The sequence below is a fragment of the Ranitomeya variabilis genome, chromosome 5, assembly GCF_051348905.1.
Source record: "Ranitomeya variabilis isolate aRanVar5 chromosome 5, aRanVar5.hap1, whole genome shotgun sequence".
NCBI lineage: Eukaryota > Metazoa > Chordata > Amphibia > Anura > Dendrobatidae > Ranitomeya > Ranitomeya variabilis.
Window position 1 is genome coordinate 681,000,820 of NC_135236.1, and position 23,990 is coordinate 681,024,809.

At 50.4% G+C, this 23,990-nt stretch overlaps 1 protein-coding gene across 1 annotated transcript; it reads right to left on the minus strand.

Annotated features, from left to right (window-relative positions):
- Window positions 1-29: 29 nt before the first annotated feature.
- On the minus strand, window positions 30-5,707 carry ATP6V1E1 (ATPase H+ transporting V1 subunit E1). The gene is made up of 9 exons (XM_077267088.1): window positions 5,550-5,707; window positions 3,410-3,475; window positions 3,026-3,135; window positions 2,437-2,503; window positions 2,268-2,357; window positions 2,123-2,191; window positions 647-741; window positions 491-578; window positions 30-401 (listed from the first exon to the last, which is right to left on the minus strand). Exons 1-9 carry the CDS (start codon window positions 5,580-5,582, stop codon window positions 339-341), a joined length of 681 nt encoding a protein of 226 aa, XP_077123203.1. The 5' UTR covers window positions 5,583-5,707; the 3' UTR covers window positions 30-338.
- Between the last annotated feature and the right edge of the window lie 18,283 nt (window positions 5,708-23,990).

The following is a 23,990-nucleotide window of genomic DNA, read 5'->3' on the forward strand; positions in this document are numbered from 1 at the left end:
ATCCCACTTCATAATCAAGAAACGGAGGCGAGAGTCACAGGTTTAATTGTAATAAATAAAATAAGACGTCATCACAATGGCTGCCGGCACACAGGATGGTGGGACTGACACTGGCAGAATATCTACTTCCATTGGTCTCTACCAGAGGCGCCTGATTCCTCCACGACAGCGAACCAAACCCTAAGCTGCAGACCACGGCCCCCCCGCGGCGGCTCCTCCGTCCTCATCACGACCCCGGACCCCAGCAGCCTCACATCTAGCACGTAAAGAAGGCGACACATGGGAAAACGACAACGGAAAATACTCAGCACATGTTCTCTGTACAGCGGACGCTCAGCTCAGTCCAGGAACTTGCGGTTTGTGTTGGCTCCAAATAAAGCGACTCGAATCTCCGGCATCATCTGTAGGGGAGAACATAGGTCAGAGTGCTGGCCCAGAACCGACCACCGGGGGCAGCAGAGACCGCAATGGCCGCTCTCCCCGTCCTCACCTGCTGAGCGATCAGGTCCAGTCTGCTCTCCAGAGTATTCGCCACTTTGATCTTTCCATCCCCGTTATAAAGCTCGATGCCTCCGGCGCTGAAAGAGGAGGAAACAGTCATTTCTGTGGTTTCAGCAAGGAACGGGCAGAGGAAGCGCTCACTTACATCTCCGGGGCGAGGTGGGTGTCCTGGTCAATGATCACCTCGATCTCTCGCTTTGTGGAAGCCTTGTAGATGGGGATGCTCTTCTGTACAGCGGCCTGGAAAAAAGGCAAGCGGAAATTAATAATCATGGGTCTGTACAGTAATAACAATGGCAGCCATTATACTCCGCGCCAGTGAGCGTCCACCATAACGTCACGGGACAGTGATCAAAGGAGCGAGAGTCGTGATACAGAGCAGGAGAGAAGAAACTCCACAATTAGGAATAAAAAAAAAAAAGTGATACATTATCTGTTATTACACCATACAGTAGTGAGAAAATGTATCTGCCTCCACCACTAGGGGGAGCTCCCTGTACAGAGAGATACATGATAAGATCCTGTCTGCAGCCACCACTAGGGGGAGCTCCCTGTGTACAGAGATACATGATAAGATCCTGTCTGCAGTTACCACTAGGGGGAGCTCCCTGTATACAGATATACATAATAAGATTCTGTCTGCAGTCACCACTAGGGGGAGCTCCCTGTACAGAGAGATACATGATAAGATCCTGTCTGCAGCCACCACTAGGGGGAGCTCCCTGTATACAGAGATACATGATAAGATCCTGTCTGCAGCCACCACTAGGGGGAGCTCCCTGTATATAGAGATACATGGTAAGATCCTGTCTGCAGCCACCACTAGGGGGAGCTCCCTGTATATAGAGATACATGATAAGATCCTGTCTGCAGCCACCACTAGGGGGAGCTCCCTGTATACAGAGATACATGATAAGATCATGTCTGTAGTCACCACTAGGGGGAGCTCCCTGTATACAGAGATACATGATAAGATCCTGTCTGCAGCCACCACTAGGGGGAGCTCCCTGTATACAGAGATACATGATAAGATCCTGTCTGCAGCCACCACTAGGGGGAGCTCCCTGTATACAGGGATACATGATAAGATCCTGTCTGCAGTCACCACTAGGGGGAGCTCCCTGTATACAGAGATACACGATAAGATCCTGTCTGCAGCCACCACTAGGGGGAGCTCCCTGTATAGATACATGATAAGATCATGTCTGCAGTCACCACTAGGGGGAGCTCCCTGTATATAGAGATCCATGATAAGATCCTGTCTGCAGTCACCACTAGGGGGAGCTCCCTGTATACAGAGATACATGGTAAGATCCTGTCTGCAGTCACCACTAGGGGGAGCTCCCTGTATACAGAGATACATGATAAGATCCTGTCTGCAGCCACCACTAGGGGGAGCTCCCTGTATACAGAGATACATGGTAAGATCCTGTCTGCAGTCACCACTAGGGGGAGTGCACATTGACATCAGTACATCTGTGCAGTGAGCGCCTCCTGGTGGCATGTTGCGGTAGTTATGTTATCTTGAGGACTAGGCAGATGCTTTGGATCAGTACAATGTTTGCACAGACATTATGGGGTGGGCAGCACAGATGAGGGGTCTTTAGGATGGGGCTCTCACCTTGATGAAGGGCAGATCCTGCTTACGACATCGGATCAGCACTTTTGCTTCCAGCAGTTGGTAGAAGCCCTGGATGTGGAGGGAACATGGCGATCAGAAGGCGGCAGGTGGAGGAGTTACCGCGAATCCTGATTACAATCCTCACCTGCAGGATGAGTCCGTCCAGCAGCGCCTGGTACCGCGCCGAGTCCTTCACCACACGCGCCAACCTCTGCTTCGCCTCGTTCAGTAAATCCTAGATGAGAGAATAATCAGTGGAGACCCCCAAACCTGCGGAGCGACCCCTGTGCACCCATCGCCCGGCAGATACTCACAGAGATGAGGTCGTCCCGAGCCTTCAGGACCTTTAGTCGGGCCTGGTTCATCAGGTTGGACATCTGACTGTAGGGGGCGAGAATAAGGTGAGACCGGCGGCCCGAGCGCCACACAGGGAAGCCCCCCCACACACACACGGGAAGGCCCCCCCGCCACAGCCAACACGCGGGGAAGGCCCCCCCGCCACAGCCAACACGCGGGGAAGGCGCCCCCCGCCACAGCCAACACGCGGGGAAGGCCCCCCCCCGCCACAGCCAACACGCGGGGAAGGCCCCCCGCCACAGCCAACACACGGGGAAGGCCCCCCCCCCGCCACAGCCAACACGCGGGGAAGGCCCCCCCCCCCCGCCAACACACGGGGAAGGCCCCCCCCCCGCCACAGCCAACACACGGGGAAGGCCCCCCCCCCGCCACAGCCAACACACGGGGAAGGCCCCCCCCCGCCACAGCCAACACACGGGGAAGGCCCCCCCGCGCCACAGCCAACACGCGGGGAAGGCGCCCCCCCCCCCGCCACAGCCAACACACGGGGAAGGCCCCCCCCCGCCACAGCCAACACACGGGGAAGGCGCCCCTACCGCCCCTTACATTTTCTTCTGCTGCTCGATCTGCTTCTCCTTCTTCTCGTAGTACTCCATGATCTTCAGCCTCTGTGTCTGCACCAGACGACCCTTCTCAATGTTAAACTCCTCCTCCGCCTGTCGGGAGAACAAAAAATATGAGGGTCTTAAAGCCCCCCCCCCCTTATGATTTTCTTGAAGGGGAGCTCCACATTAATGCATTTCAGAGGCCGACACTCATCAGATAACGAGTGCGGTTTTTAGACTATGGAGTGGAGTTCCCCTTTAAGTGCATCCAGTAGCCGTCAACAGGGGGAGCGCGCGGCCCGGCAGCCGTCAACAGGGGGAGCGCGCGGCCCGGCAGCCGTCACGCGGGTGGGCACACGACCCTCCACATTCTCGCTCCCGTTACCTTGGCGTCGATCTCCTCGGCTTTCTCGTTGGCTTCTTGCTCGATGAACGCCATCATGTGTTTGATCTATGGGACAGAAGACGGCAGTGAGAACAGACGGCGCCGACACTCGTCCTCCATGTGACGGCAGCACCGGACTCCGCACTTCTGCTTGCTGTCAGTGAATGATAATATTCTTAAAAGCATCATCACAAAAAAAACAAAACAAAAAACAACAAAACTCTGGCCCAAAATGCTTTCCCATCCCTATGACCATCCCCCAGAAAGATCATTCTATTAAAGGGCCGGTGCACTAGAACTGCAGCATTTCAGCTTCTCTAGGAATTGTCTCGTAAGCTGTTTTCTGTCTCCCAGAGGCCGATGGAGGTGTCACACCGAGCCAAGGAATGTATCACCCCCTGTATCTCATCTGACCCCCCCCACACAACCCCCCGAGCCGAGGAATGTGTCACCCCCTGTATCTCATCTGACCCCCCCACACAACCCCCCCGAGCCGAGGAATGTGTCACCCCCTGTATCTCATCTGACCCCCCCCACACAACCCCCCCGAGCCGAGGAATGTGTCACCCCCTGTATCTCATCTGACCCCCCCCCCACACACACAACCCGAGGAATGTGTCACCCCCTGTATCTCATCTGACCCCCCCCCCACACACCCCGAGGAATGTGTCACCCCCTGTATCTCATCTGACCCCCCCCCACACACACACACAACCCGAGGAATGTATCACCCCCTGTATCTCATCTGACCCCCCCCACACACACAACCCGAGGAATGTATCACCCCCTGTATCTCATCTGACCCCCCCCACACACACAACCCGAGGAATGTATCACCCCCTGTATCTCATCTGACCCCCCCACACACACACAACCCGAGGAATGTATCACCCCCTGTATCTCATCTGACCCCCCCCACACACACACAACCCGGGGAATGTATCACCCCCTGCATCTCGTCTGACCCCCCATCTTATCTGACCCCCCAGTGTAATGGCCGCTGTGGCTGGATGTATCCATTATTCTCCTTCTACACCAGGACAATCACAGATGTCTAATAAATGTCACGTCCTCCCATCAGTCTCAGTCTGCTCATCCAGCGCTGCCTGGTGCACGGTCGTGTCCTGGGGGGGGGGGGGGTGTGATCTGCACACAACACGTTTTCATGTAAACAGACGGTCGGTCAGATCCTGCAGGAACCGTCCCCGACCACCGCTGGGAGCCGCCGCTTACAGTAAACAGCCGCCGCCGTCCTTGACTCGTCCTGATCAGACCCCGGCCCCGTCTCGGGAGCAGCGACCTGTACAGTGAGGGGGGGGGGTGTAATATCAGGGGTCACTCTGCTCCCCAACAATGACATCATTAACCCCATGACCCCTGGGCGGGTGCGTCACATGGGAGGGGGGTCCGCAATGTGATCTACACTCAGGATTTCCACACAGCAGCGACTCAGGGCGATGGGGGTTGTGGTTCCTGTATCTGCAGCCGCTCATCATGTGACCCGAGACGTCAGGTGACGAAGGAGAAGAAGAAGAAGAAGGAGCCCATTCATCAAGGCGGGGGGCAGAGACTGAGGGGAAACCGCAGCCCCCCACCCAAGGACAGGGAACCAAGTAAGGGAAGAGACCCCCACAACAAGGAGAAGAGACCCCCCCAGGACAGGAAGAAGAGACCCCCCCCACAACGAGAAGAGACCCCCCTAGGACAGGAAGAAGAGACCCCCACAACAAGGAGAACAGACCCCCCAGGACAGGAAGAAAAGACCCCCATCAGAGCCACCCCTCCCCCCAAGACACAGGAGAAATCCCCCAGAACAGGGGAATACTCCCAATAAAGGGAGAAGAGACCCCCCCAGGACAAGGGAAGACCCCCCCCGCCCTAGCACAGGGAGAAGAGACCCCATCAGAGCCTCCCCCCAAAACCCCAGAGGACAGACCCCTAGATTAAAAGGGAAGACCTCAAAACAAGCAGAACAAAGATCCCCCCAAAAGCAGACACTCCGCCCCCGGACCCCGCACCGCCTCCTCCTGGTGCCACAGAGGCCTCGGCCCCCCGGGGCGGCACCACAAGACGCAGCGACCCCCGGAGGCCGCACAGGAACCACCACCCCCGGCTGAGGCCCGGCCGCCTCCCCGCTCACCTGCTTCTGGACGTCGGCGTCGCTCAGGGCCATGGTGCCGGGAGGTTAGTGCCGCAGCTGGAGATGAAAACACTGAAGAGCGGAGGCGACAATGACAGCGAGCACCGGCAGCTCCCTCTTATACAGCGGTCACCTGACTACACCGCGCCCCGCCCACATCCGTGTCAGCTGACCGGTTACTGAAGAGAAGTCACGCCCAAAACACTAAGAAAGACGCCCACTGCACCTACCCCGCCCTGGTAGGTCACCACGGAAACCGTAGGAGGCGGAGCCTAATATACATCTATCACCTGTGTCCTTATAGGAGGAGGAGCCCCATATACATCTATCACCTGTGTCCTTATAGGAGAAGGAGCCCCATATACATCTATCACCTGTGTCCTTATAGGAGGAGGAGCCTCATATACATCTATCACCTGTGTCCTTATAGGAGGAGGAGCCCCATATCCATCTATCACCTGTGTCCTTATAGGAGGAGGAGCCCCATATACATCTATCACCTGTGTCCTTATAGGAGGAGGAGCCTCATATACATCTATCACCTGTGTCCTTATAGGAGAAGGAGCCCCATATCCATCTATCACCTGTGTCCTTATAGGAGGAGGAGCCTCATATACATCTATCACCTGTGTCCTTATAGGAGAAGGAGCCCCATATCCATCTATCACCTGTGTCCTTATAGGAGGAGGAGCCTCATATACATCTATCACCTGTGTCCTTATAGGAGAAGGAGCCCCATATCCATCTATCACCTGTGTCCTTATAGGAGGAGGAGCCTCATATACATCTATCACCTGTGTCCTTATAGGAGAAGGAGCCCCATATCCATCTATCACCTGTGTCCTTATAGGAGGCGGAGCCTAATATACATCTATCACCTGTGTCCTTATAGGAGAAGGAGCCCCATATCCATCTATCACCTGTGTCCTTATAGGAGGAGGAGCCCCATATACATCTATCGCCTGTGTCCTTATAGGGGGAGGAGCCCCATATACATCTATCACCTGTGTCCTTATAGGAGGAGGAGCCCCATATCCATCTATCACCTGTGTCCTTATAGGAGGAGGAGCCTCATATACATCTATCACCTGTGTCCTTATAGGAGAAGGAGCCCCATATCCATCTATCACCTGTGTCCTTATAGGAGGAGGAGCCTCATATACATCTATCACCTGTGTCCTTATAGGAGAAGGAGCCCCATATCCATCTATCACCTGTGTCCTTATAGGAGGAGGAGCCTCATATACATCTATCACCTGTGTCCTTATAGGAGAAGGAGCCCCATATCCATCTATCACCTGTGTCCTTATAGGAGGCGGAGCCTAATATACATCTATCACCTGTGTCCTTATAGGAGAAGGAGCCCCATATCCATCTATCACCTGTGTCCTTATAGGAGAAGGAACCTCATATACATCTATCACCTGTGTCCTTATAGGAGGAGGAGCCCCATATACATCTATCACCTGTGTCCTTATAGGAGAAGGAGCCCCATATCCATCTATCACCTGTGTCCTTATAGGAGAAGGAACCTCATATACATCTATCACCTGTGTCCTTATAGGAGGAGCCTCATATACATCTATCACCTGCGTCCTTATAGGAGGAGGAGCTCATATACATCTATCACCTGTGTCCTTATAGGAGGAGAAGCCTCATATACATATATCACCTGTGTCCTTATAGGAAAAGGAGCCTCATATCCATCTATCACCTGTGTCCTTATAGGAGGAGGAGCCCCATATACATCTATCACCTGTGTCCTTATAGGAGGAGGAGCCCCATATACATCTATCACCTGTGTCCTTATAGGAGAAGGAGCCCCATATCCATCTATCACCTGTGTCCTTATAGGAGAAGGAGCCTCATATACATCTATCACCTGTGTCCTTATAGGAGGAGGAGCCTCATATACATCTATCACCTGCGTCCTTATAGGAGGAGGAGCTCATATACATCTATCACCTGTGTCCTTATAGGAGGAGAAGCCTCATATACATATATCACCTGTGTCCTTATAGGAAAAGGAGCCTCATATCCATCTATCACCTGTGTCCTTATAGGAGGAGGAGCCTCATATACATCTATCACCTGTATCCTTATAGGAGGAGGAGCCCCATATACATCTATCGCCTGTGTCCTTATAGGGGGAGGAGCCCCATATACATCTGTCACCTGTGTCCTTATAGGAGGAGGAGCCCCATACACATCTATCACCTGTGTCCTTATAGGAGGAGGAGCTCATATACATCTATCACCTGTGTCCTTATAGGAGGAGAAGCCTCATATACATCTATCTGTGTCCTTATAGGAGGAGGAGCCCCATATACATCTATCACCTGTGTCCTTATAGGAGGAGGAGCCCCATATACATCTATCACCTGTGTCCTTACAGGAGGAGGAGACTCATACACATCTATCACCTGTGTCCTTATAGGAGGAGGAGCCCCATATACATCTATCACCTGTGTCCTTATAGGAGGAGGAGCCCCATATACATCTATCGCCTGTGTCCTTATAGGGGGAGGAGCCCCATATACATCTATCACCTGTGTCCTTATAGGAGGAGGAGCCCCATATACATCTATCACCTGTATCCTTATAGGAGAAGGAGCCTCATATCCATCTATCACCTGTGTCCTTATAGGAGAAGGAGCCTCATATACATCTATCACCTGTATCCTTATAGGAGAAGGAGCCTCATATCCATCTATCACCTGTGTCCTTATAGGAGGAGGAGCCTCATATACATCTATCACCTGTGTCCTTATAGGAGGAGGAGCCTCATATACATCTATCGCCTGTGTCCTTATAGGAGGAGGAGCCCCATATACATCTATCGCCTGTGTCCTTATAGGGGGAGGAGCCCCATATACATCTATCACCTGTGTCCTTATAGGAGGAGGAGCCGCATATACATCTATCACCTGTATCCTTATAGGAGAAGGAGCCTCATATCCATCTATCACCTGTGTCCTTATAGGAGGAGGAGCCCCATATACATCTATCACCTGTGTCCTTATAGGAGGAGGAGCCTCATATACATCTATCACCTGTGTCCTTATAGGAGGAGGAGCCCCATATACATCTATCACCTGTGTCCTTATAGGAGGCGGAACCCCATATACATCTATCACCTGTGTCTTTATAGGAGGAGCCCCATATACATCTATCACCTGTGTCCTTATAGGAGGAGGAGCCTCATATTCATCTATCACCTGTGTCCTTATAGGAGGAGGAGACCCATATACATCTATCACCTGTGTCCTTATAGGAGGAGGACCCCATATACATCTATCACCTGTGTCCTTATAGGAGGAGGAGCCCCATATACATCTATCACCTGTGTCCTCATAGGAGGAGCCCCATATACATCTATCGCCTATGTCCTTATAGGAGGAGGAGCCCCATATACATCTATCGCCTGTGTCCTTATACGAGGAGGAGCCCCATATACATCTATCGCCTGTGTCCTTATAGGAGAAGGAGCCCCATAAACATCTATCGCCTGTGTCCTTATAGGAGGAGGAGCCCCATATACATCTATCGCCTGTGTTCTTATAGGAGGAGCCCCATATACATCTATCGACTGTGTCCTTATAGGAGGAGGAGCCCCATATACATCTATCAACTGTTTCCTTATAGGAGGAGGAGCCCCATATACATCTATCGCTTGTGTCCTTATAGTAGGAGGAGCCCCATATACATCTATCACCTGTGTCCTTATAGGATGAGGAGCCCCATATACATCTATCGCCTGTGTCCTTATAGGAGGAGGAGCCCCATATACATCCGTCGCCTGTGTCCTTTTAGGAGGAGGAGCCCCATTTACATCCGTCGCCTGTGTCCTTATAGGAGGAGCCCCATATACATCTATCGCCTGTGTCCTTATAGCAGAAGGGGCCTCATATACATCTATCGCCTGTGTCCTTATAGGAGGAGCACCATATACATCTATAACCTGTGTCCTTATAGGAGGAGGAGCCCCATATACATCTATCGCCTGTGTCCTTATAGGAGGAGGAGCCCCATGTACATCTATCACCTGTGTCCTTATAGGGGGAGGAGCCCCATATACATCTATCACCTGTGTCCTTATAGGAGGAGGAGACCCATATACATCCATCACCTGTGTCCTTATAGGAGGAGGAGTTCCATATACATCCGTCACCTGTGTCCTTATAGGAGGAGGAGCCCCATATACATCTATCGCCTGTGTCCTTATAGGAGGAGGAGCCCCATATACATCTATCACCTGTGTCCTCATAGGAGGAGCCCCATATACATCTATCGCCTATGTCCTTATAGGAGGAGGAGCCTCATATACATCTATCGCCTGTGTCCTTATACGAGGAGGAGCCCCATATACATCTATCGCCTGTGTCCTTATAGGAGAAGGAGCCCCATAAACATCTATCGCCTGTGTTCTTATAGGAGGAGCCCCATATACATCTATCGACTGTGTCCTTATAGGAGGAGGAGCCCCATATACATCTATCAACTGTTTCCTTATAGGAGGAGGAGCCCCATATACATCTATCGCCTGTGTCCTTATAGGAGGAGGAGCCCCATATACATCTATCGCCTGTGTCCTTATAGGAGGAGGAGCCCCATATACATCTATCGCCTGTGTCCTTATAGGAGGAGCCCCATATTCATCTATCGCTTGTGTCCTTATAGTAGGAGGAGCCCCATATACATCTATCACCTGTGTCCTTATAGGATGAGGAGCCCCATATACATCTATCGCCTGTGTCCTTATAGGAGGAGGAGCCCCATATACATCCGTCGCCTGTGTCCTTTTAGGAGGAGGAGCCCCATTTACATCCGTCGCCTGTGTCCTTATACGAGGAGCCCCATATACATCTATCGCCTGTGTCCTTACAGCAGAAGGGGCCTCATATACATCTATCGCCTGTGTCCTTATAGGAGGAGCCCCATATACATCTATAACCTGTGTCCTTATAGGAGGAGGAGCCCCATATACATCTATCGCCTGTATCCTTATAGGAGGAGGAGCCCCATATACATCTATCACCTGTGTCCTTATAGGAGGAGGAGTTCCATATACATCCGTCACCTGTGTCCTTATAGGAGGAGGAGCCCAATATACATCTATTGCCTGTGTCCTTATAGGAGGAGGAGCCCCATATACATCTATCACCTGTGTCCTCATAGGAGGAGCCCCATATACATCTATCGCCTATGTCCTTATAGGAGGAGGAGCCCCATATACATCTATCGCCTGTGTCCTTATACGAGGAGGAGCCCCATATACATCTATCGCCTGTGTCCTTATAGGAGAAGGAGCCCCATAAACATCTATCGCCTGTGTCCTTATAGGAGGAGGAGCCCCATATACATCTATCGCCTGTGTTCTTATAGGAGGAGCCCCATATACATCTATCGACTGTGTCCTTATAGGAGGAGGAGCCCCATATACATCTATCAACTGTTTCCTTATAGGAGGAGGAGCCCCATATACATCTATCGCTTGTGTCCTTATAGTAGGAGGAGCCCCATATACATCTATCACGTGTCCTTATAGGATGAGGAGCCCCATATACATCTATCGCCTGTGTCCTTAAAGGAGGAGGAGCCCCATATACATCCGTCGCCTGTGTCCTTTTAGGAGGAGGAGCCCCATATACAACCGTCACCTGTGTCCTTATCGGAGGAGGAGCCCCATATGCATCTGTCACCTGTGTCCTTATAGGAGGAGGAGTGCTATATACATCTGTCCCCGGTGTCCTTATAGGAGGAGGAGCCCCATATACATCTATCGCCTGTGTCCTTATAGGGGGAGGAGCCCCATATACATCTATCGCCCGTGTCCTTATAGGAGGAGGAGCCCCATATACATCTATCGGATGTGTCCTTATAGGGGGAGGAGCCCCATATACATCTATCACCTGTGTCCTTATAGGAGGAGGAGCCCAATATACATCTGTCCCCGGTGTCCTTATAGGAGGAGGAGCCCCATATACATCTATCGCCTGTGTCCTTATAGGAGGAGGAGCCCCATATACATCTATCGCCTGTGTCCTTATAGGAGGAGCCCCATATACATCTGTCAACTGTGTCCTTATAGGAGGAGGAGCCCCATATACATCTATCGCCTGTGTCCTTATAGGAGGAAGAGACCCATATACATCTATCGCCTGTGTCCTTATAGGGGAGGAGCCCCTGTATACATCACCTGTGCCCTTATAGGAGAAGGAGCCTCATATACATCTATCACCTGTGTGCTTATAGGAGGAGGAGCCCCATATACATCTATCACCTGTGTCCTTATTGGAGTAGGAGCCCCATATACATCTATCACCTGCGTCCTTATAGGAGGAGCCTCATATACATCTATCATCTGTGTTCTTATAGAAGGAGGAGCCCCATATACATCTATCACCTGTGTCCTTATAGGAGGAGGAGCCCCATATACATCTATCACCTGCGTCCTTATAGGAGGAGGAGCCCCATATACATCTATCACCTGTGTCCTTATAGGAGGATGAGCCCCATATACATCTATCACCTGCGTCCTTATAGGAGGAGCCCCATATACATCTATCACCTGCGTCCTTATAGGAGGAAGAGCCCCATATACATCTATCACCTGCGTCCTTATAGGAGGAGGAGCCCCACATACATCTATCACCTGCATCCTTATAGGAGGAGGAGCCCAATATACATCTATAACCTGCGTCCTTATTGGGGAGGAGGAGCCTCATATACATCTATAACCTGCTTCCTTATAGGAGGAGGAGCCCCATATACATCTATCATCTGTGTCCTTATAGGAGGAGGAGCCCCATATACATCTATCACCTGTGTCCTTATAGGAGGAGGAACCTAATATACATCTATCACCTGGGTCCTTATAGGAGGAGGAGCCCCATATATATCTATCACCTGTGTCCTTTTAGGAGGAGGAGCCCCATATACATCTATCACCTGTGTCCTTATAGGAGGAGGAGCCCCATATACATCACCTATGTCCTTATAGGAGGAGGAGCCCCATATACATCTATCACCTCTGTCTTTATAGGAAAAGGAGCCCCATATACATCTGTTATGGATTCCAGTGAGGATACCTTGATCATTCCGACCGCTCACACTAATATGTCATGAAACGGGGTTGTTTGGTTGCCCCAGTTCTTTCTGAAGGGGATTTATCTATATCCCACTTCCCAGGTCCGGTTTGGCACTTGCAGCTCTCTGGAGCCCCCCTTACCCTCAGGTCAGACCGGGTACTGCACCTAGGATAATTAGTCACCAGAATGGCTGCCTTACTTTGTACTGGCTAATGGGCACACTGCAGCAAGTGCGATATAACTACTCTCACTCAGTTGGAAACAATAATTATCAACGCCGTCCGTCGCTACAAAGTCTCCTAAATGCACAGGACAAATCTGCTGCCACCAGCTCCGATTTCTTGGACAAATAACGGGTCCAGAGTCAACCCAAATTGGCAGTGTAATTCACTTTAGAGTACATGACAGTACGTTATAGAGCAAGGAGAAACGAAGCTAGTAATTTTATATATTTTACTCCAAAAAGGTAGGCAGTGTTTACAAGAGGGTAAAAGGATATTATAAAAGTAGACAAGTATTGAATGTACAATACAATTACAATTAAAATGGGATTAACGTTGAAAAAAACACAGTTCCTTATGTCATTTCATCTCACGGCAGACCATGTGGCTCAGGCGACAAGTCAAGATGCATTACAGATGGGTCTCGCTGCTAGACCCTAGACAAAAGACTAGTGAAGACTGATGGCTCACTCACTTATCCCCGTGCCCAATACCAAGGTACTTCCCCTGTGGTGACCTCACTAGAGGCTGAATACTCCCCTTTCTTAGAGTTATGACAAGCCATTTCTATGCATAACTCACTGTATGACCCTGGTAGAAGAACGACACAATGATCATGATGCTCACCACTTTACGGGATTTCTTTTAAGTATAAACATGACATAGACATATGACCCGCTTATGGAGAAACCCGTTCCTTGCATTTCGTTGGGTTTAGATCCTAGCAATTTCAGTGATTTGTAGATTTCTCCGTGGACATTCGGAATATGTAACCCTTATATCTCTATCCCTGATCGGTGCCATTATACATAACTTTTCAAGAACAAAAGAGTCCCATGTGGTTTGAAAGTTGCTGTACCAAATATAGCTGGTATCAGGCAGGAGGGGGGATGAAGGGTTTAGGCAGAAGACTGGGTTTACCAGCACAAAGCCATAACAATTCATCAGTGAATGTTGCTAGCACGCTGGTCTCACATTACAGCGATATAGCAGCGGGGAAGGGAGGAAGAGTGGCTTAGAATTCCAGCCTGTGCTGGCAGGCAGAGGAAACTGCAGCTGAGAGATCTGTACGTGTAATTGAAGTAATCAGAACTTCTTGCTATTTCCTGACACCTCCCCCTTTTGGACTGTGCTACGGAGGCAGAAACTCTCGGTATTCCTCCATGCGCACCCCGTAAGGTTTGCCCCGGTGGGATTACCCATTTGCATTGCCATGCTCGCTGCCCTTTTTGTTTCACGGTAAGGTCATACTGTTTGAGGGCAAGGCTCCAGCGTAGCAACCATCTGTTGGTTCCACACATGGATTGTAACCAGCGCAGAGGGTTGTGCTCAGTCACCACAGTGAAGGTGCGACCGTACAGGTAGGGCTGCAAACGTTGCAGGGCCCAGACCATGGCCAGGCACTCCTTCTCGATGGCGGAATAGGCCACTTCCCTCAGCAGAAGCTTCCGGCTCAGGTGCAACATGGGATGCTCTTGGTTCCCCGAATCGACCTGGCTGAGCACAGCACCGATGCCAAACTCACTGGCGTCGGTCTGTACCAGGAACGGTCGACTGCTGTGACTGTGTTTTTAACATGGGAGAGTTGCACAGGGCTGTTTTCAAAGCCTGGAAGGCCCCCTCACAGCTGTCTGTCCAGTCGACTGTTTGGGGTAGCCTCTTCCTGGTGAGGTCCATCAGGGGTTTTGCCAGGCTACTATAGCTCTGTATGAAGCACCTATAGTACCCTGCAGTGCCCAGGAAGGACATCACCTGCTACTTGGTCCTGGGGGTGGGCCAGGACACGATCGCGTCCACTTTCCCAGGCTCTGGCTTTATGGAGTTCCCACCTACCCGGTGCCCCAGGTAGTGGACCTCTCTCATGCCCATCTGGCACTTTCCCAGCTTGATGGTCAGACCTGCTTGGTGAATTTGCCTGAGCACCTCCTGAAGATGCTGCAGGTGTTCATCCCAGGAGGAACTGAAGATGGGAATGTCATCCAAGTACGCCACCGCGTACTTCTCCAATCTCTGAAGCAGGAGGTTGACCATCCGCTGGAAAGTGGCAGGAGTATTCTTCATGCCGAAGGGCATGACTGTGGACTCGTACAGTCCAAAGGGTGTGATAAAGATGGACTTCTCCTGCGCCTCGGGGCTCAGGGGAGTCTGCCAGTATCCCCGACTCAGATCCATTATGAACAGATATTATGCACCAGCTAACCGCCCGAGCAGCTCCTCGATGCGCGGCATTGGGTGTGCATCAGAGGCTGTGATGGTGTTGAGCTCCCTGTAGTCCACGCAGAACCGGGTGGTCCAATCCTTCTTTGGCACGAGAACTACCGGTGAGGCCCATGCTCTTTTTGACCGTTGAATCACCCCCAGCTGTAACATCTCATCGATCTCCTGGCGCACAACCTGCTGCACCTCGTAGGTGTTCGCCGTAGTGGGGCATGATTCCCGGTGTTCACCTCGTGGACCGCTCAGTCCTTCCAGGTCGGTTGGAGAACACGACCCGGAAGGGTTCCAGGGTGGTCCGCAACTGCGACTGCTGGGGTTCGGTTAACAAAGCGATTACCTCCACGTCCTTGATGCACCCACTTGGCTTGGGCCAACATGTCCAGGAGGGGGTCTTCCTCCCCGTCTTCGGGCAGGCTGCAGACCGGTAGGACGTAGGCTTCATGTTTGTGATGAGCCTTCATCATATTGACGTGAAAGGCCTTTTGCCTACCCCGAGCGTGGTCAAGCGTGACCACATAGGTGACTGGGTTGAGTTGTTGGTGGACGACTTACGGGCCTTTCCAGGCTGCCTGAAGCTTATCCTTTGGTACTGGGACCAGCACCCACACCTTTTGACCCACCTGGTAGATCCGCTCCCGGGCTATCTGGTCGTATCAGTGATTCTAGTCAGTCTGAGCCTGCGTCATGTTGTCATGCACCAACTGCGTCAAGGTCTGCATTTTGAACAATGTAGAAAACGGTCAAAGGAGCGCAAAGAACACAAGGACAAGGTAGTAATTTCTTAGTGGGCTTAAGAAATTACTACCTTGTCCTTGTGTTATTTACGCTCCTTTGACCGTTTTCTGCATTGTCCCAGATACTATCCTCCATTGGAGGTTCACGGCTGGAGCTGCATTGGACGGCTTATTAATTTAATTTACCTCATTCACCCCTTTCCTGGCGTTCCCCAGTGACTGCTACTTTCACTGATTTTCAAGGTCTGCATTTTGTCACAGAAGCGCATGACATACTCCACTATGGACACTTCAGAAGGGTTCGGCTCCTCTTCCCAGGATTCTCTGACCAACCCAAGGGGTCCCCGGACTCGCCTGTCATACAGGAGCTCGAAGGGGGAGAACCCCTTCGAGGCCTGCGGAACCTCTCGGTAAGCGAATAGCAGGTGTGGGAGGTACCGCTCCCTGTCGCCCCCTTGTGTCTCAACCAGCATGCGTAGCATCTGTTTGAGGGTACCATTGAAGCGTTCACACAAGCCATTGGTCTGTGGGTGATACGCACTCGATACCAGGTGCTTCAACTGTATTCTCTTACAGAGAGCCTCCATTAGGCGAGACATGAATTGGGTCCCTTGATCAGTAAGCATCTCCCTGGGAAATCCTACACGTGAAAAGATAGCCCACAGGGCATCCGCCACCTTATCTGCCCTAGTTGATGACAGAGCTACTGCCTCTGGGTACCGGGTAGCGTAGTCTACCACAGTAAGGATGTATTGCTTTCCAGAGCTGCTCGGGACGGCCAGCGGGCCCACAATGTCCACCACGATCCTCTGGAAAGGCTCCTCTATCACTGGCAAAGGGATCAGGGGAGCCTTAAGAGCAGGCCCCGCCTTCCCCACTCTTTGACAGGTGACACAAGAGCGGCAGTAGTTTGACACATCTGTCCCCATCTTAGGCCAATAGAAGTGTTGAGACAGCCGGGCCTTAGTTTTGCTGATCCCCAAGTGTCCAGCGAGTGGGATCTCATGGGCAATCCGCAACAACTCACCCCGGAATTGCTGCGGGACGACCAGCTGTCTTTCCCTCAACCACTCATTTTGGGATTTTCCGGGTACTGTCTCCCGGTACAACCTTCCTCGTTCCCAGAACACCCTCTCCTTATCAGTCACGGAGGTGGGCGTCTCAGCGAGGTGTCTCAAACTCTCCAGGGTCGCATCTGTGTGCAGAGCGGCCTGAAACTCCTGGCTAGGGGCAGCCAGAAGCGACGTCAGGGTCCCTTCCCCACGGGAACCCTCTTGGACCTGCTCTGGGTCCATCTCTGGTTCAGTCACGCCTGTGACTGAGGAGGGTCCGGAAGGCAGACAGTTATCTGCGTTCCGGGCACTCTGACTGCGGGTGACAGCAGCTACGTAGGCTGTCTCCCCATGGGTTTCCACAGACCCATCAGCCGGCGCTGCTATGGGCTCTACCTCCCCATCCACCCCCATTACCTCAGAAGCAGTGCTACTTATGGGCCAGTTACCTTCCTCGGTGGCACTGGTCAGTTGCACGGCATCACCTTCCTCACGGTTCCCATGTATCTCCCCATTTTCCTTAGCACCATCACTTGCTCCCGTTAGGGGTTCCTCAGCCATCCCAACCATCAGAGTGACGTGGCTGAGCACTCCTGCACCTGTAAACACATCATCCTTAGGAAATAAATGGTTAGCAGGTAACACATGCACATTTTCATCATCAGCATCATCAGTATAACATATGCAATTTCCCATCGCTATCATCAGCCTTTGATTGGGGAGGGGAGTCAGGGACATAATATGCAACCATCCTTCCCAAATCAGTCCCCAATAAAACAGCAGTGGGCAAATTATCGGACAGCCCCACTTCCTTCACCCCGCTCCCGGGACCCCAATCTATATACACCCGAGCCATTGGCAAGTCAAGGTTTTCCCCGGAATGATCTCTTCAGGGGCCACCAGTTCGGGTCGGATGAGGGTTCATTCAGCCCCGGTGTCCTTGAGGCCTTGAGCGACATGGCCTCCCACGGTGACGTGCTGCACATTGTCACACACCCTCCCAACCGCCCCACCCAACAAAAGAACTGCTGCATTAAGGCCCCGTCTCACTTAGCGACGCTAAAGCGATCCCGACAACGATACGACCTGTCAGGGATCGTTGCTGCATCGCTATGTGGTCGCTGGTGAGATGTCAAACAGTGAGATCTTCCCAACGATCGCTGCTGCGATCTCACTGTTTGACATCTCACCAGCGACCTGTAGCGACCTGTACAACGATGTCACATGGGAGCTATTATGACGATTTAGTGTCTGAGTCGTCAACGAGGTCGTTGGTAAGGTGTCAAACACAGCGATGTGTGCTACCCAGCGGGACCTCAACGATCAAAAAAAGGTCCAGGCCATTCCGACACGACCAGCGATCTCACAGCAGGGGCCTGGTCGCTGCTACGTGTCACACATAGCGAGATCGCTACTGAGGTCGCTGTTGCGTCACAAAACTTGTGACTCAGCAGCGATCTCGCTAGCGATCTCGCTTAGTGAGACGGGGGCTTTAGACCCTGGGGCCTTGGCTGGGGGGTTCTTCTGCTTCTCCAGCCAGTAGGCACTGATATGACCAGTCTGTTTGCAGGAAAAACACTGGCGAAGGTCGGTGATAGGTCTGGAGCTGTTGGCAACAGGGACAGGGCCTCTGGAGAGTCGGCTGGCGGGGTACTGGCAATGGTTGCAGGCTTACCCCTCTCCAGCTGGCAGTGATTTACGGTTGGCCTCATAGGCGTCGGCAATCTGCGCTGCTTTAGTCACATCTTTGGGCTCTCTGACCATAACGAACTGTCGCACCTCAGCTGGGCATAGATGTAGGAACTGGTCTTTGATCATGAGGTCCCGGAGCTGCTCAAAGGTGGTCACTGACAGTCCTTGGGTCCACTTGTCAAAGTGGGTCCTGAGTCCATGCGCCACATCACCGTAGCTGTTGTGTGGGCCACGTTGGAGGTTCTGCAACTTTCTACGGTAAACCTCAGGTGTAAGCTGGTACTTGGTTATCAGGGCCTGCTTGATGGCCTCATAGTCTTCATCTTGGTCTGGCGGGAGAGAAGCAAATGCCTCCAGAGCTTTCCTCTTAGCCCTGGGGTCAGGTATCAGGCCCATTGGTTCTCAGGCAGCCGGTACTGTCTGTAGGCTTTCCCAAAGGCCCTCAGAAAAGTGTCCAAGTCCCCGTCCTTTTCCATCACAGGTGCTCTGGCCGGGGTTTAGAGATCTGAGCGCTGCTGGGCTCGCCGCTGGACTGGGACGACCTCAGCTCATGGAGCCGGGCTAACTCCAGCTGGTACTCCCGCTCCACTTGCAGCTCGGCTCTATTTTCAGCTTTCTCGTGGTATTGCTGGATCAGCTGATGACGTCCATGACTGTCATCGCCGGGGAGTTGTTCCAAGGCCGCCTGCAGGTGGGGGTCCAATCCGCCCCGGTTGAAAGTACGGCTGGCATTCAGTGGTTGGACCTCGGCTGCAGCCCCATTTTCACTTGTGCTGGCTCCTGCGGCCATTGGGCTCTGAGAGCGGTCTTGAGCGGCTTCCCATTGCACCAGATCCGCGACCAGTTAGTCTTTGTTTTTGCCCGCAGAGTCAATCTGCTTCGACACGCACAAGACAGTAAGATCATCCTTGGTCTGCGTCATATAAAAGGTTTCTCCCAGCACAACTTGCCAAATAAAGGATAGGACAGAAATAGAAGAGAAGGGAGGGAGTAATTACAATACACGCCATTGTCTCAGAACTAGTAAATACTGAGTTCGTTCTCCAAAACTTTTTTGCGCAGAGTCCTCGCAAGAACTGTGCAAGCTTTTAGTGAGAGGAATGATTGCTCAAACCCAATCACTAATGCTCTATGATTCCACCGATGCCACCAATATGTCACAGATCCCAGTGAGGATACCTTTATCATCCCCACTGCTCACACTAATATATCATGAACCCCTCGGTTGCCCAGTTCTCTCTGAAGGGGATTTATCTATATCCCACGTCCCAGTTCCGGTTTGGCACTTACAGCTCTTTGGCGCCCCTCTTACCCTCAGGTCAGACAGGGTACTGCACCTAGGATAATTAGTCTCCAGAAAGGCTGCCTTACTTTGTACTGGCTAATGGGCACACTGCAGCTAGGGCGATATAACTACTCCCACTCAGGCGAGAACAATAATTATCAACGCCGTCTGTCGCTACAAAAGTCTCCCAAACGCACAGGACAAATCCGCTGTCACCAGCTCCGATTTCTTGGAGAAATAACAGGTCCGGAGCCAACCCAAATTAGTAGCGTAATTCACTTCAGAAGACGTGACAGTACGTTATAGAGCAAGGAGAAACGAAGCTAGTAATTTTATGTATTTTACTCCAAAAAGGTAGGCAGTGTTTACAAGAGAGAAAAAGGATATCATAAAAGTAGAGAAGTATCGTATGTACAGTACAATTAAAAATAAAATGGGATTAACGTTGAAAAAAAACAGTTCCTTATGTCATTTCATCTCAAGGCAGACCATGTGCTGTGGGGGATGGGCATATATCCTATTGCATCGCAGATGTGACTCTCAGCTCATTCCTTGGACAAAAGACTCGTGAAGACTGATGTCTCACTCACTTATCTCCATGCCCAAAACCAAGGCACTCCCCCTGTGGTGACCTCACTCAGAGGCTGAATCTTCCCCTTTCTTAGAGCTATGACAAGCCATTTCTATACATAACTCGCTGTATGATCCTCGTAGAAGAACGACACAATGATCATGATGCTCACCATGTCAGGGGGATTCTTGTCGTGAATTCCGTTCTCGAGCTCCCTCCTGTGGTCGTGAATGGTACTTTGGTGAGTTCTGTCCTTGGACACCCTCTGGTGGCTTTGAGTGGAACTGCTGATCTTTGAGGTTGGCTTTCTCAGCTGCCCTCGTTTATTGCTGCTGCTGGCTTCCCTATTTAACTCTGCCCAGGTCGTTAGTTCATGCCAGCTGTCAATGTCTCAGTACTGGTTCAGATCTCTCTTGGATTTCTCAGATGACCTGTCTACTCCGGCAGAAGCTAAGTCCTTGCTAGTCATTTGCTGTTCATCGGTTTTTTGAATATATTTTTCAGTACATGCTATGTTTCAGTCCAGCCTGCTATTATGATATTTCCTTGCTAGCTGGAAGCTCTGGGGGTGCAGAGCTGCACCTCCACACCGTGAGTCGGTGTGGAGGTCTTTTTGCACACTCTGCGTGTTTTTTGTAGTTTTTTATACTGACCGCATAGTTCCCTTTCCTATCCTCTATCTAGAGAAGATTCGGCCTCCTTTGATAAAATCTGTTTCATTCCTGTGTTTGTCACTTCCCTCTTAACTCACAGTTAATATTTGTGGTGGGCTACCTTTACTTTGGGGAATTTCTCTGAGGCAAGGTAGGCTGCTATTTCTATCTTTAGGGGTAGTTAGCTCTTAGGCTGTGAAGAGGCATCTAGGGAGAGTTAGGTACGCTCCACGGCTATTTCTAGTGTGTGTGATAGGATTAGGGATTGCGGTCAGTAGAGTTACCACCTCCTCAGAGCTTGTCCCAGGTTTTCTGTTTTAACCATCAGGTCACTTCGGGTGCTCCTAACCACCAGGTCCATAACAGTACAGCTGGCCCGCAAAGTGTTAATGCATCTCAAAAGAGGGATAAGAGAAGTTCTGAGTCAATTTTTTTTTTCTTTGCAGCTTGTTTTGTCTTTCTTTTCCCCTTAACCTCTGGGTGGTTCAGGACTCAGGTGTAGATATGGATATTCAAGGTTTGTCCTCTTGTGTGGATCAACTCACTGCTAGGGTACAGAGTATTCAAGATTATGTAGTTCAGAATCCGATGTTAGAGCCTAGAATTCCAATTCCTGATTTGTTTTCTGGGGATAGATCTAAATTTTGGAATTTCAAAAATAATTGCAGACTGTTTCTTGCTCTGAAACCCCGCTCCTCTGGTGACCCCATTCAGCAAGTAAAGATTATTATTTCTTTGTTGCGTGGTGACCCGCAAGACTGGGCATTCTCCCTTGAGCCAGGAAATCCTGCATTGCTTAATGTGGATGCATTTTTTCTAGCGCTTGGATTGCTTTATGACGAACCTAATTCTGTGGATCAGGCAGAAAAGATCTTGCTGACTCTATGTCAGGGTCAGGATGAGGCAGAAGTATATTGCCAGAAGTTTAGAAAGTGGTCTGTGCTTGGAATGAGTGTGCCCTGGCAGCAATTTTTAGAAAGGGTCTTTCTGAAGCCCTTAACCCCTTCATGACCCAGCCTATTTTGGCCTTAATGACCTTGCCATTTTTTGCAATTCTGACCAGTGTCCCTTTATGAGGTAATAACTCAGGAACGCTTCAACGGATCCTTGCGGTTCTGAGATTGTTTTTTCGTGACATATTGGGCTTCATGTTAGTGGTAAATTTAGGTCGATAATTTCTGAGTTTATTTGTGAAAAAAACGGAAATTTGGCGAAAAATTTGAAAATTTTGCAATTTTCACATTTTGAATTTTTATTCTGTTAAACCAGAGAGTTATGTGACACAAAATAGTTAATAAATAACATTTCCCACATGTCTACTTTACATCAGCACAATTTTGGAAAGAGATTTTTTTTTTGCTAGGAAGTTATAAGGGTTAAAATTTGACCAGTGATTTCTCATTTTTACAACAAAATTTACAAAACCATTTTTTTTAGGGACCACCTCACATTTGAAGTCAGTTTGAGGGTTCTATATGGCTGAAAATACCCAAAAGTGACACCATTCTAAAAACTGCACCCCTCAAGGTGCTCAAAACCACATTCAAGAAGTTTATTAACCCTTCAGGTGTTTCACGGCAGCAGAAGCAACAAGGAGGGGAAAAATGAACATTTAACTTTTTAGTCACAAAAATGATCTTTTCGCAACAATTTTTTTATTTTCCCAAGGGTAAAAGGAGAAACTGGACCACGAATGTTGTTGTCCAATTTGTCCTGAGTACGCTGATACCTCATATGTGGGGGTAAACCACTGTTTGGGCGCACGGCAGGGCTCGGAAGGGAAGGAGCGCCATTTGACTTTTTGAATGAAAAATTGGCTCCAATCTTTAGCGGACACCATGTCGCGTTTGGAGAGCCCCCGTGTGCCTAAACATTGGAGCTCCCCCACAAGTGACCCCATTTTGGAAACTAGACCCCCCAAGGAACTTATCTAGAAGCATAGTGAGCACTTTAAACCCCCAGGTGCTTCACAAATTAATCCGTAAAAATGAAAAAGTACTTTTTTTTCCACACAAATTTTCTTTTAGCCTCAATTTTTTCATTTTCACATGGGCAACAGAATAAAATGGATCCTAAAATTTGTTGGGCAATTTCTCCTGAGTACGCCAATACCTCATATGTGGGGGTAAACTACTGTTTGGGCACATGGTAAGGCTCGGAAGGGAAGGAGCGCCATTTGACTTTTTGAATGAAAAATTATCTCCATCATTAGCGGACACCATGTCAGGTTTGGAGAGCCCCTGTGTGCCTAAACATTAGAGCTCCCCCACAAGTGACCCCATTTTGGAAACTAGACCCCCCAAGGAACTTATCTAGATGCATAGTGAGCACTTTAAACCCTCAGGTGCTTCACAAATTGATCCGTAAAAATGAAAAAGTACTTTTTTTTCACACAAAATTTCTTTTAGCCTCAATTTTTTCATTTTCACATGGGCAACAGGATAAAATGGATCCTAAAATTTGTTGGGCAATTTCTCCTGAGTACGCCGATACCTCATATGTGGGGGTAAACCACTGTTTGGGTGCATGGCAAGGCTTGGAAGGGAAGGCGCGCCATTTGACTTTTTGAATGGAAAATTAGCTCTGTTGTGAAATTGGATTCTGGGCTCCCCCGGTGGCCACTTGTGGAATTGTACTTGTGTGCATCATCCCCTCTGTTCACCTGCTCCTATCAGGATGTGGGAGTCGCTATATAACCTTGCTCCTCTGTCAGTTTCATGCCGGTCAACAATGTAATCAGAAGCCTTCTGTGCATGTTCCTGCTACTAGACAACTCCTAGCTAAGTTGGACTTTTGTCCTTGTGTGTTTTTGCATTTTGTTCCTGTTCACAGCTGCTGTTTCGTTACTGTGTCTGGAAAGCTCTTGTGAGCGGAAATTGCCACTCTGGTGTTATGAGTTAATGCTAGAGTCTTAAAGTAATTTCT